This window comes from Myotis davidii, unplaced genomic scaffold (assembly GCF_000327345.1).
Source record: "Myotis davidii unplaced genomic scaffold, ASM32734v1 scaffold68, whole genome shotgun sequence".
Taxonomy (NCBI): Eukaryota; Metazoa; Chordata; class Mammalia; order Chiroptera; family Vespertilionidae; genus Myotis; species Myotis davidii.
Window position 1 is genome coordinate 2,236,766 of NW_006300376.1, and position 13,165 is coordinate 2,249,930.

Sequence of the window (13,165 nt, forward strand, 5' to 3'; positions counted from 1 at the left end):
CCCCCCCTGCCATGTGCTTCTTCCACTAGAACACAAGCAGGGATGACCAGGGCCATCTCAGACTGCTCACCTTCCAAGGGGAAAGGGGACCCATGTGTGGGCCATGGACTTGAAGTGGACACACATGACCACTTAAAATCCCACTAGAAGGCTTCTGGTTAAGAGGCATGGTGCCAGATGCTGACTTTTACCTTATTTTCCAATGACTGCTCTCTGAGGCAGTCATAATTTCATGCTTTCGGAACATCTGTTCTCCCACCCACACAAGACTTTCGTAGGCACAATACTCAGTCTACAACATGGGACTGCACACCTGCTCACCATGATGCCACACTGGTCAATCCAGACAGCCCAGAGCAGGCGGGTGAAAAACCCACACAGGGGCCTGTTTTAGACCATTAACTCTCTCCCCTTTGGGCTGAGATCCAGAAAGGCTCACACCACAGCCAGGCATGAAGACTGCTTCTCTCCTAGGTCTGAAGGATGGACTGACCTAGGAATCACCTGGGGTGGGGGGATCCTCCTGTAGTTCTGCTGGGTTCAGTTAAAAAATAATAATAACCACACAGCTCCAACTGTGTGGACACTTAAAATTAATGTCCAAAAATACAAGGCTGGGGAATGTGTTTCATTAAAACTCATTTTAATTAAGTAATGTATGAAATTTAAAAGGACATTGGGGAAGGGCATGCCTTCTTGTGTACCTTCCCATAGACATACTGTAAGGGAAGGGCAGGCTCACATGAACCTGAAAAGCGGGAAGGAACCGTTCTCCATCCCGGAAAGAGAATTCAGGAAGGCTTCGATCCCCACACCTGGATTCACCGCACTCTCCTGACTGAAGCACCAGTTACCCAGCACCTACAGCCCTCTGGGTCCCAACTGGTTTGCAGCTCACAGAACAGCTCTGCTCAGCTGCAGGCAGCCAGGGTTACAGCTCCAGCATCAGGCAAGCGCCTGACCCTTCAGGCCAGCAGCCAGGCACGGGCCCCACGGAGCAGGCCATGCACGGGGAGGTGTTCTTTATTCCTTGCAAGGCCCTGTCCTTCCTAATGTGGGAGACGGCACAGCAGACACAAAGCAAACTGGGATTAGGGACAGTTCCAAATATCTACATTTCAAATCTCCCCTTAGCTGCAGTTACTATGGCTACCAGGTCTCCTAGTAACAGGCAGCAGAATGTTAATACTGGCCCCTTCCTTTGCTGACCCTCAGGAGAAATCTGGAAGGCAGCCGAGATAACAGAACACCCAAGGCAGAATAAAGCAGCAGCGATTAGGCTATAGTTAACAATATCTCGTAGCAGAGGGAGAATAATAGGCTTGTGGCGTTTGTAAATGAGACCCCAGCACAGGCGCACCGTGCACCAAGGGGTCTTGCCTTTGGAACACTGCAGCTGGTGAGAGGGGCTGGACTACAACCCCGAAAAAGCAGTAAGGGTGGAGAAGGCCCCTGTCTCCAGAAGCGTGGCCGCAGTGCCTGATTTCCTGCGGCTCACAGAGCAATGACTGACACCCAGTCAGCTAGTCAGGTGCCATCAGGGAGAGTGGGCCTTGTGACTTGGCGGCTGACCCAGTGCTGAGGAGTCCCCTTATCCTGTCCACGCTGATCCTGAAAGGACTCTGAAGAAAGCCGCAGCACTCACCCAGGTCCATGGCCATTGGCTCACACCCTCCCAGGTCCCAGGGCAACAGGAGACAGCTTAGGGCCTCTAACCTCTGGGATGTTTTGAAATATGAGAGAAGCTAAAAAATAAAAACGCAAAAGTGTGTCTAACTTGCCCGGAACACTGGTTCCCTGGATTCTAGGAGGTGGATTATGTTTGCCAATGCCTCAGAGGTCTGTCTCCCTAACTTTTTAAGGGTCTTTGTCATTATTTTTGTTTCATTATTTGCTTCATTATTGTATTTTCCAATTATGAAAGGGACACATATTTGTAAGAAATCCAGAAAATAAGAAGCATGAAGAAAATATAACCCATAATGCCCCACCCAAAGAATACTAGTAATATTAATAATTTAATTCTAGCTGCATATATTTATGTAATTTACTTTTACAAAAATACATATATTTAACAGAATAACAAATATGATTTACTGTAACACTGGATACTGGTAATAAATTTTCTAAGTGACTTCTTTTGCTTACAGTAGTGTTGATGTGGAGCTGTCAAGAGAACATGACCCCTCCTGTGTGACAGCACCTGCACAGAGCAGGGTACCCAGGAGGTGCTGGGGGGAGGGGCGTCCTCCGCCCGCACAGAATTACACATCTGCTCAGGTAACAGCGGGCCAAAAAAACCTCTCCATAGAGCAAATGTTTCTTTTTAGCCCGGTTATTATGACTAAGAAGTTTAAATAATAGATTTTTGCCAGTTCTGATTGTCATCTTGAAATTTTAAAGAAAAAAAAAGCGGGGGGGGGGCGGGGGGAGGGGGGCTTCACCTCAAAGTCATTATGGCTACAAAAGAGCAAGTGATCTGTGTGACTGAAGCCAGCTGGTGATTCATTCTTACTAGCGTGACCAGGACTGGGGAGACCTGAGAAATGGTAAGACAGACACAAGGATGCCCCAAGTAAGCAGCCCGAGGGGAAGGTAGGGGCATTAACTGAGTACTTGCAAAGCAACAGACAAAAACATCTGGCTGTCTTATTATCTCACCGTTCTGCTTTTCTTCCATAATTTTTCCCCGTTCAGCCTGAGTTCACCTTTGTAGAATGCATCTTCCACTTTGCTTAAAAAAAAAAGTCAAAGTGCTTTAAAATAGAAATATATTTCAGAACCATTACACAAGTTTGAGAAACACACCTGCCATTAATGCTTATTCTGACAGTGACGTGTACCTCCCCACAAAATCTTCAGCCTGGGTGCTGGGAAAGTGAAAGGCAAATGCTCCCTATGTATCTAAAACAGGGAGACCAAAGGGTACTTCTAAGTAGACGCTGACCTGCTGCAAAGATTTGCTAGTACCATCAGGCAGGTAATCAGTACCTTGATGGGGCTTTCCAAGGTACCTGCACCAGCCCTCTTGGAAGGGGGCCCAGGTTCTCCACCTGACTCCCTGTGCAGCAACTCCCTTCAAGGTGGCAGCGCCTGTGATTCTCAACAAAGTAATGAGCACTCGCTCCCCCTCACATACCTGCTCTGTGCTCTGACTGAAAAACCAGGCACCACACGTATGCTGAGGCCATTAAGAAACCCTCACTGGTCTGCACTGAGATTGGGGAAACTCCAATCCAGCAGCTGCTGATCTGTCTGAATTTAATCACTGGGGCAACTAGACCAGGGAAGGATGCAGACAAAAATCAATGCCCTTTCTTCCTGAAGCTCTGATTCCAAGTGACTGCCATCTGGGGTTCTGCTTAATTACAGCAGCAGCAGCAGCAGCAGCTACTACCCTGGGAGAGGAGAGGACCCCTTATGAGTGTCAGATTTTAGAGAACATTCAACAAATCCTAATCAGGTTGCCTATGGGCTGAGTCACCTTTATGAGTCCTTATGCTCCATACATTGAAAAAACTAAACTATGCCATTAAATTAGGTCATAAAGGTACAAATTACATAAGGAAATCTTTCTGAATTTATCATTCATACCGCAATTCTTACCTTGAGTGCAATATGCACACAATGATTATTACAGGAATGAATGAATAATGAGGGTCACTGTTCTTATATAATTACAGTCTAAGAGAGAATGAGATTAAAGAAATCTTGGAAGTTATACTTACAATCTCTGTGCACTATATATGAACACACACAGTATTTTCGTCATCACGGGTAACATATTGAGTACCTACTATGTGCCAGGCACTGCTATAAGTGCTTTAGATACATAGAGAAATACTCATTTAATCCTACCACTACCTTCTAGAGCAGGTTCTATTATCCTCATTTTACAGATAAGGAAACTGAAGCACAGAGAATTTATGCCCAAGGTCATACACAGAATCAGGACTCAGACATTAGTGGTCTGGCTGCAGAGCCTGCATTCTTTTCTTTCTTTTTTAATCCTCACCCAAGGATATTTTTTCCATTGATTTTTAGAGAGTGAAAGGGAGGGAGGGGAAGGAGAGAAACACAATGTGACACACATCAATTGAATGCCTCCCGTACTCGCCCCTAATGGGGCTTGGGAACCTGCAACCGAGTTATGTGCCCTTGACTGGGAATCAAACCTGAGATGCTTCAGTCAGTCCACAGGCCAATGCTCTAACCACTGAGAAAACTGGCCAGGGTCAGAGCCTGCATTTTTTTTTTCCCTTTAATATATTTTTATTAAATTCAGAGAGGAAGGGAGAGGGGGAGAGAGATAGAAACATCAATGATAAGAATCATTGATCGGCTGCCCCCTACACGCCCTACACTGGGGATCGAGCCTGAAATCCAGGCATGGAACCGTGACCTCCTGGCTCATAGGTCAACACTCAACCACTGAGCCATGCCAGCCGGGCCAGAGCCTGCATTCTTAACCACATTATACTGCTTTCGTTGATTCTAAGAGGCATTTTTTTCACGCTGCAGTATTTGTAAAACCCACATGCATTTATGCTTACGATATACATCTTTGTTTTTGCAATATACATCTAACACAGTGATTCCTTTTCTCCTCAAAGATGTTATTAATGGTTCATCTTACAATCTTATGGGAGATTTAGAAACAAGGAAATATGGCACGTGGGATTTGCAGTCACTTGACTTCTTTGGGAATCAATTGTTTTGTCTATAGAAATGAAAGAGGTTTCCTCTAAGGCCTTTTCACATCTATGGTTACTCTTCACCACAATACTGATAATGCTACGTTAAAATAACCAACGAGAAGACAAGTGATTCTGTAAGAAATGCACATCATACTTACTTTCTGCCAATATCTAGGCCTGTCTTCAGGATAATGTCATACCGGAAAGACTGCACTACTTTCCCCAGGTCTTTATAGTCTTTGACCACACTGGGGTCATCCTCCAGCTCCTCTTCTTGCTCGCTCACTTCATGATCGCTCTCTTCATCAGAGTCCTCTTCAGCTTCAACTTTCTGCAGAGTTTTTTTAGTGGACTTTTTAGAGCTTATGTTACTTTTGAGTCTTATAGAAAACGGGAAAATATATTCTGGAGCTATTAAAAGTCCTGGGAGTCTCAGTGAGAAAATGTTATGGAAAAGCGTTTTATAACTTGGTGCATTTAACTTGGTACTAGAAAAATAGAAGTACCGATTCCAGGAAGCACAGAGTTTGTGTGAAGGTGTCCCTCGTAGCGCTCCCCAGAGTCCAACCCAGGCATCTGGCTTTCTTAAAATACTGGTGGGCAATCTGACACTAGTCATAGCCATGGTGCATAGAACCTGCAACAGACAATGACTCAGTTTTACTTCACAAGTGCAGTGTCCTGGCATTCTTACCACACAAACCACACACACATCACGAACGCTTTATACCTCTACGGTACTGAAGCTTCCTACAAAAGGCCGTGTCGGTTTGCATGTACGAAGGGCCATGCAGTGTACCATGGTGAGTCTTCAAGCTGCAATTAATGTGCTTACCTTATAGCAGTGTTGGCGAACCCATGACACACATGTCAGAGGTGACACGCAAACTCATTTTTTTGGTTGAAATTTCTTTGTTAAATGGCATTTAAATATATAAAATAAATATCAAAAATGTAAGTCTTTGTTTTACTATGATTGCAAATATCAAAAAATTCCTATATGTGACACGGCACCAGTTAAGTTAGGGTTTTTCAAAATGCTGACATGCCGAGCTCAAAAGGTTCACCATCACTGCCTTATAGGGTGGCCATAAGGGTCATACTAGATACTAATATCTGTGAAAACACCGGTTCTACTCTTTCCAACCCCTGAATTAGCTTGGTACTGATTGCTAGTGAAAAATATTAACAATAGTTCTCAATTTTTTTTTTAAGAAAAATCTCATGGAGAGAAAGACTATTTACTGACATACAGTACATCCTTACACTATTGACTCTGCCAAGGAAGGACACAGATCATGACTTCCTAAAACCCAGAGTGAATCTCTAAACTTTATTTCAGCCTTCAACCCCAGCAAAGCAGAGCTAGGAATGAACCAACTGGACAGGTGTGCATTTTACCACCTTTTACCTTTAATATCTTCCCACTGTTTGCAGAGGCATTAACTAGCAAAGAAAAAAGAGGCTTGGAGACCACAAGCTAGGGAATTGTTTCCTGAGGCACGGAGGTGCTGACATGCCAGAGAGCAACCAATTCCTACAGTACCTCAAAGGCAGTAAAACTATATTATTATGATGGTGGCAGACTGTTCCCATGGTTTAACACCAAGATGGTTTAACACCATGAACAGTAATGCGAGAAGGGTTGCCATGTGGTCAGTACCGCGTACTTCAAGTCTGCAAGTGACTGCGCCAAGGCTGTTCTTTCAGACTGATCTGGTGATGATTCGCACGACTTCTCCTTCTTCCTCTCCATTCATCACAAAGCTGACAACAGCAATTACCTGTACGCTCACTCAACAGCTCATGGCTAGCTACTTCCAAATTATATTTGTTAACATTTTGGGCCTTATTTTTGTTGGCATGAATGAGGCAGACTACAGAAGCTCAACTCTATATTTTAGTGCTCTTGGGACCCCAATGTGAGCTGTAAATGAGAAATAAAGCAGGCTCAATTTGAGGGCTGTTTTTCAACACAACTATAATTTGAAATGATTTTTAAATGCTACGAAATCCCTAGAGTACTCTAAAATACTAACTAGAAACTACTTGAAGCACCTTAAAGAGAAATACTGATATTTATATACATGGTCTATCTAATCTAATACAGAACAGATAATCATTCATAAAAAGAACTTGAAATTTTATATCAGCAGTGATAAAGAAAATAGTTTATGGCCCACTACAATTAATTTTTTTAAAAATATATTTTATTGATTTTTTACAGAGAGGAAGGGAAAGGGACAGAGAGCTAGAAACATCAATGAGAGAGAAACATCGATCAGCTGCTCCCTGCATGCCCCCGACTGGGGATGTGCCCACAACCAAGGCACATGCTCTTGACCAGAATCGAAGCCGGGACTCTTCAGTCTGCAAGCCGACGCTCTATCCACTGAGCCAAACCGGTCAGGGACAATTACTTTTTTTTAAAGTTACCTAATGATGAACTACTTTTTATTTTACCAAGTATTTTTTACCCTTTATTTTGCCAAGAAGGAATGTAATTTTTAAAAGAGATTTCAATGATTAGATATGAAATATATTTTCATGGCGGAAAATCTGAACCCTGGCTGGGTAGCTCAGTTGATTGGAGCATCATACCGATACGCCAAGGTTTTGGGTTCAATCCCCTTTCAGGGCACATACAAGAGGCAAACAATGAATGCATAAATGAGTGGAACAACAGGTTGATGTTTCTCTCTCCCTCTCACCTCCCTTCTTTCTCCCTTCCTCTCTCATTCTAAAAATAAATAAATAAAATTTGAAAAAAAGAAATTTTGAAAAAATTTTTTAAAAAGTCAAATTATCAATCATCTCCTCTATGATACTACTGTTCACATTTTTGGTATATATTCTTCACAGTGTAAAATTTTAAGAAAAATAATTCCCTTACTAGCAGGTCCTCTCATACCTAACCACTCAGTCAAAACACACAGGAAGGTTAACCATAAGTGGCCAGAACTCTCCATCATCAGTCTCAGGAATTCTGTGTTGGGCTTAAGTTCTAGACTCATTAGAATTTATCCAGGTGATGCCTAAGTTATGGACTAAGACAGTCTTGGTTGAAATCACCCCCTGCTGTTGGGCCTAGACTAGACTGGTTTATAAGATGCTCATGTAATGGAAAAGACGAAGACTGACATTAATAATAATGATTTGCCCATCTTTAAGTGAGTGTTTTTTAAACTGTGGGTCATGAACCATTATGAAAATGTCTACTTTTTAAGAGCTACAACTGAAGGGTATAGAGAATACTACAGTGCATCACATATAGCAAGAGTAAATACTGCTAATAGTGCTTCATGAAACTTTTGTTACATTTACTCACATATGCATATATGTATGCATACACATACACACACACATACACACACACACTGGGTCATCATGTAAAATGCATTTACTGTGGATCACAATAAACAAAAAGTTTGAAAACACTGGTTTAAGTGACTTCAGCAAATTATTTTTTTGCTATCAGGTATAATGCCAAAGGCCATGTGTATGCCTTGGAGCTCAGGCCTGGCTTCATGTTCCATCCCAATTAACAACACTCCCAGAGCTGTTCCTGTCTGCAGAGACAGCAAAGGCAGCCTCTCAGGGATAACTCTGTGCAAGCTCCTCATTTTACAAAAGAATACAAACGAAAATTGGACCAATTTAACAAGTTGCTAAGTCATACAGCTAGTAAGTGATATAGCCAGGATTTCAATGACAAGTCTTAACACTAATTACTATGGGTCAGGCATTGCTCTACATATGAATTCATTTATTCCTTCCAACAAGCCCATCTAAGTTACATGGTCACACAGACACTAAGTGGACTCAGAGCCAGGCTCCCTGGCTCCTAATCCAGGCTCTTCGCTACCATGCTGACTCGCCCACCAATCTTCTGACTCCAAATCCAGTGCTCTTTCTGCTACACCAGTGGTTCCCAACCTAAGCATCTCTAAAATTCTGATACCTCCCCCCGACCCCGTGCCATATAATTCTTGTTATTCAAAAAGTGAGCTCCCATTCACGTGGAGGAAGTCTAGAAGGCCATTAACTCGGTCTAACAAGCTTCCAAAGAACATGGCAGCCATGAAAGAGAAAAATAAAAGAACAAAAGGACAGTTGAAGTACTGAGGAAGAAGTCACTAAGAAATTGTTTAAAAAAATAATAATATGAAGTGATATGAAAAAATAGCAAATAAAGTTTCAAAACATATGAGAACTGAAATGCATAAGTATGTCACAACATATATTTATATACTGTATATAAGGCCCCTAGAACCATAAGAAATGCAAAAAATTCACTGTTAATAACTCATTCTTGAATTACCCCCCCTTAAAAACCAAATTGCCCCCCTGTGGGGCACTTGCCCCCTGTTGGGAACCACTCTGCTACACCATGACATTTCTCATTTTCTTTGGACAAAAGCTACCCTTCACCGACTAATATTAGAGAGAATGAAGAGTTTCAGGAATAGTGGATTGGAAGTGTCGTCCTCGTGTAGATGAAATCCTAAGAGGAGACATTCTTGGGGAGGGAAGTCCTCTCTGGGTCAGTCCCTGGACTCCCACATACCCCATCCCAGAGTCCTGCCACACTGTTGTCTCTGTGAGGAATGCCAGATATGATGGTGCTCTCTGCATACATCACAGTTAATAGTTACCTACACTAGGAAACTTTTACTAGCACAAAATAACTTTAAAATCATACTCATGTAATTCAATAAACATAACCAAAATGGTAAGCCAAGCATTACCTCTGCTTCTGCCCAGAGCTTTGAAACTTAGATTTACATCAGTTGAAAGTTGACCGTCAGGGCACCTGCCCAGGTTGCGGGCTCGATCCCTGGTGCGGGGCATGCAGGAGGCAGCCGATCAATGTTGTTTCTATCTATCTATCCCTCTCCCTTCCTCCTCTCTCTAAAAATATCAATAAAAACATTTTTTTTTGGTTTTTGTTGTTAAGAAGAAACCCGGATTCTGCCTCAGAGCTTTGAAACTAGTCAGAGACGTGGGAGTGCCAGAGGAGAGGGCTAACCAAGCAGGCCCAACTCCTCTTCAACCAGAACAGCAAGCAGTGCTGGTGAACACCAGGGTTCGTTGTATTTCATTGAAAATAAGGTTTCTACTACTGAGAAAAAGTTCCCATCCTTTTAACATGGCCTCTTCTCTTCCAGGCTCCACCCAAAATCCAGGCCTCTCCTCCACCCTCCCCTGCCCCCACTCACCGTGCCCTTTTCCAAATTCACACTGCACCAATGCTGTATGTCTTTTGTACTATTCTTATCTCCTAAGGGCAGTGACAGGGCAGGAACTGTACCCCATTTCTCACTCCATCCCCAATCTGCTCAGCACACACAAAAACCAGTGACTACTTGAAGATTCACTTTCGAGAAATGAAATGAGCATCCTACCTATTACTACATCCACTCATATGCCAAGTGGCCAGCGAGGGCTACATAAAACACAGTCCTGTCAAGAAGCTGCCACTGAAGTGGAATGTGGGTGTCAGAGAACATGAAGTGAAAGCTGAGGTCGAGGAGGCTGTTCTTGCGCAGGTTGGAGCCAGAGCAGGGATGCCTGACGAGAGTCCTGATGGCAAAAGTGGCTGGAAATGGAGCTTTGAGGAAACAAAGTTACAACAGTAATTTTTCACTTTCTAGTGAACCATTCTCATGCTGTTATTTCTCATTCAAAACAAACCAACGAACCTCTTAACCCCACTACCCGCCAGCTGCTCTTTCTTGCTCCTCTTTACAACAAAACTCCTCAAAAGGGTTGTCTATACTCTCTTCAGTGCCTCTCATTTCTAAATCCAAAAGGTCAGCTGTTTGCCCCCGTCTTATCTTACTTTCTCAGTAGCATCTGAAACAACTAATCCCTCTTTCCTTTTCCACTTGGTTTCAGGACACCTCATTCTCCGCTTACCTCCTACCTCACCGGCTGCTGCCTTTCGACACTTCTTTGCTGCTTCCTTCTCTTCTCCCTGACATCTTAATGTTGGAGGGCGCTAGGGCTCAGCCTCTGATCCTCTTCTCTTCTACATTCACATCATCCAGCTCCATCAGTTTTGGCAAATGTGTATCAAGACACCAGGCATCTCCGTGGCTTTAAATGCCACCTTCTAGTAAATGCCAATGACTCCCTATATCTATATCACCATTCCAGACCTTTCTTCTAAATTCCAGACTTGTATGTCTGTGCAGAACAGTTACTACAGTAGGCCTGAGACTGCTATCCTTAGAAAGCCCGCTTGCAAGGTGGCCCTTGGCTGGTGTCCGGGAACTTGGATTTCAGGAGGGTTCTCACCATGCACAGAACGGACAGGAGTGGATCACTGGGCCTAATCTGTCTGTGCAAACTACTTGATTTATGCTGACTACCTGCTTTCCTTCTGCGAGTCTGGAATTTTGGTTCATTCTCGACAGAGGGTGCCTATGTGACTAAATCCTAATAAAAACCTGGGGCCCTGACTCTCTAATGAGCTTTTCTGATAGACATTTCCCACGTTGTCACAATGTGCTGCCGGGAGAATTACACACGTCCAATGTGACTGCACTGGGAGAGGACTCCTGGCTTGGAAGACTGGTCCTGGCTTCCTCCAGTCTGTCTCAGGCATTCGCTCCATTGCTGGCTGTGCTTTGTATGTGTTTGCTGTGGCCCACAGCTGAGTTCTACTGAGCCTTCCCAGTGAATCAATGAACCTGGAGGCGGCCTTGGGGACCCCCGACACAATATCCAATTGCCTATTCCGTATCTCCAGTTCAGTGTGTACGTGTGTAACAGGCACCGGAAACAACGGGTCCAAAAACCAACTCCTGATATATCCCCAGTCCCAAATCCACTTCATCTGTAGCCTTCCCCACCTCTGTCAGTGATAACTCCACCCTTCTAGTTGCTAAGAACTAAAGCTTCCGGTCATTCTCGACTCTTCCCTTTCCCTCAGGCCCACGTGCATGATGTCAGGACATCTAGTTCCATAGCTCACCATTTCCTCTGCTACCAGATTCAGGCCACCTCCTCTCTCACCAGGTTACCCACAAAGGCTCTGTGAGAGCCTGTTCTCCATAGTGGTCAGTGACTCTTTTAAAAAGTAATTTACACCATGTCACTACTTTCCTCAAAACCCTACAAAAGCACTGAGAAAAGCAAAATCCCTACCATGGCCTAAAGCAGCAGTTCTCAACCTATGGGTTGCGACCCCTTTGGGGGTCGCACGACCCTTTCACAGGGGTCGCCTACATACATCCTGCATATCAGATATTTACATTACGGTTCATAACAGTAGCAACATTACAGTGATGAAGTAGCAACGAAAATCATTTCATGGTTGGGGGTCACCACATCATGAGGAACTGTATTAAAGGGTCGCGGCATTAGGAAGGTTGAGAACCGCTGGCCTAAAGGCTTCCTGGGATCTGGCCCCTCCGTTTCCTCCCTGACCTCATGTCCTGCCTCTCTGGCCCTTGCTCACTCAGCTCCCGCCACACTGGCCTCCCTGATGCTCCTCATACACAACGGGCACACTGCTGGGTAGAGTGCTTTGTGCCAGCTGCACCTGGCACACTCTTGCCCCAGATGGCCGACCGGACCACTGCATCTTCACTTCAAGGAGGTCCACTCATTCTAACTCTACTTAACAGGCATCTCCCCCTCCCGATGTCCCCTGCTCTCCTTTCTTCCCCCATAGCACTGGTCAGGTCACCTGCTATCATGATCTAACTTACTGGTGGCTTTTTAATATTTATTTTTTGCCTGTCTCCCCTGCTAGGATAAACACTCTGCAAGGGCAGGGCTCTTCACCTGTGCCCTTTCCTCTGCTGAATCCTACGCGCCCAGGATAGTACCCGGCACGTGGTAAGTGCTTAATGACTGTGGAATGACGGGAGATCAGGGCTGGAACATTGGAGTCCGAGAAAGAGCACAAAGAAGATGGGCAAGAAGCTAGTCTCCACAGGCCTCGCCTATCTTAGATCTCTTTTGGACTTGACCCAGAGGGCATGGGAAACATAAAAGGTCCCAAGGAGGTAAGCGACCGGGAGGAGAGTATTTTAAAAGATTTCCTTGGCGACACCGTGACTGCGCACAGGGGTGCTCGAGGCAGTGAGCCCCACGGCGGTTTCGGGCGAGATTTCCGGAGAGAGATAAAACCTGTGGACGAACCGAAGGCTGTAGAGGCCACGCGGTCCTGGAGCAGCGGGGTCGGTGCAGTCCCCGAGCCTGCTCGCTACTCCATCAGGAGGACCTGGTCCACCTGCTGCAGGTTTACTGCAATTAGAAAGCCTCCCTTCCCCCGGAGACCAGAGGCGACCGGGCTGGCTGCAGGGGCGAGGCCGGGCTCTCCTCGCTCCCTCCCCGGGCCCGCGGGCTGCGCACCTTCCCGCTCCTCAAGGTCAAGGGGAACGGAACACGAGCGGCCGCGAGCTCCCGGTCTGCGCCGGGAGACGGCAATAGGTGCCGAGCGTGGGGGCGGACAG

General features: G+C 45.0%; 1 protein-coding gene across 3 annotated transcripts in view; it reads right to left on the reverse strand.

The window, feature by feature from the left end:
- The window catches only part of LOC102765092 (chromosome unknown open reading frame, human C6orf203), a 23,834-nt gene extending 11,933 nt beyond the window's left edge, over positions 1 to 11,901 (reverse strand). The window contains exons 1-4 of one of the 3 annotated variants that reach the window (XM_015572752.1): positions 10,617 to 11,901; positions 10,103 to 10,308; positions 4,856 to 5,334; positions 2,662 to 2,734 (exon numbers count right to left, since the gene is read on the reverse strand). In XM_015572752.1, coding sequence (XP_015428238.1) covers positions 2,662 to 2,734; positions 4,856 to 5,322 — 540 coding nt within the window. In that variant the 5' untranslated portion in view covers positions 5,323 to 5,334; positions 10,103 to 10,308; positions 10,617 to 11,901. Of the gene's footprint in view, positions 1 to 2,661; positions 2,735 to 2,843; positions 4,173 to 4,855; positions 5,335 to 9,445; positions 9,553 to 10,102; positions 10,309 to 10,616 lie in introns of those variants that run through there. The other 2 variants (XR_001516131.1, XR_001516130.1) reach the window with 2 other exon arrangements.
- Between the last annotated feature and the right edge of the window lie 1,264 nt (positions 11,902 to 13,165).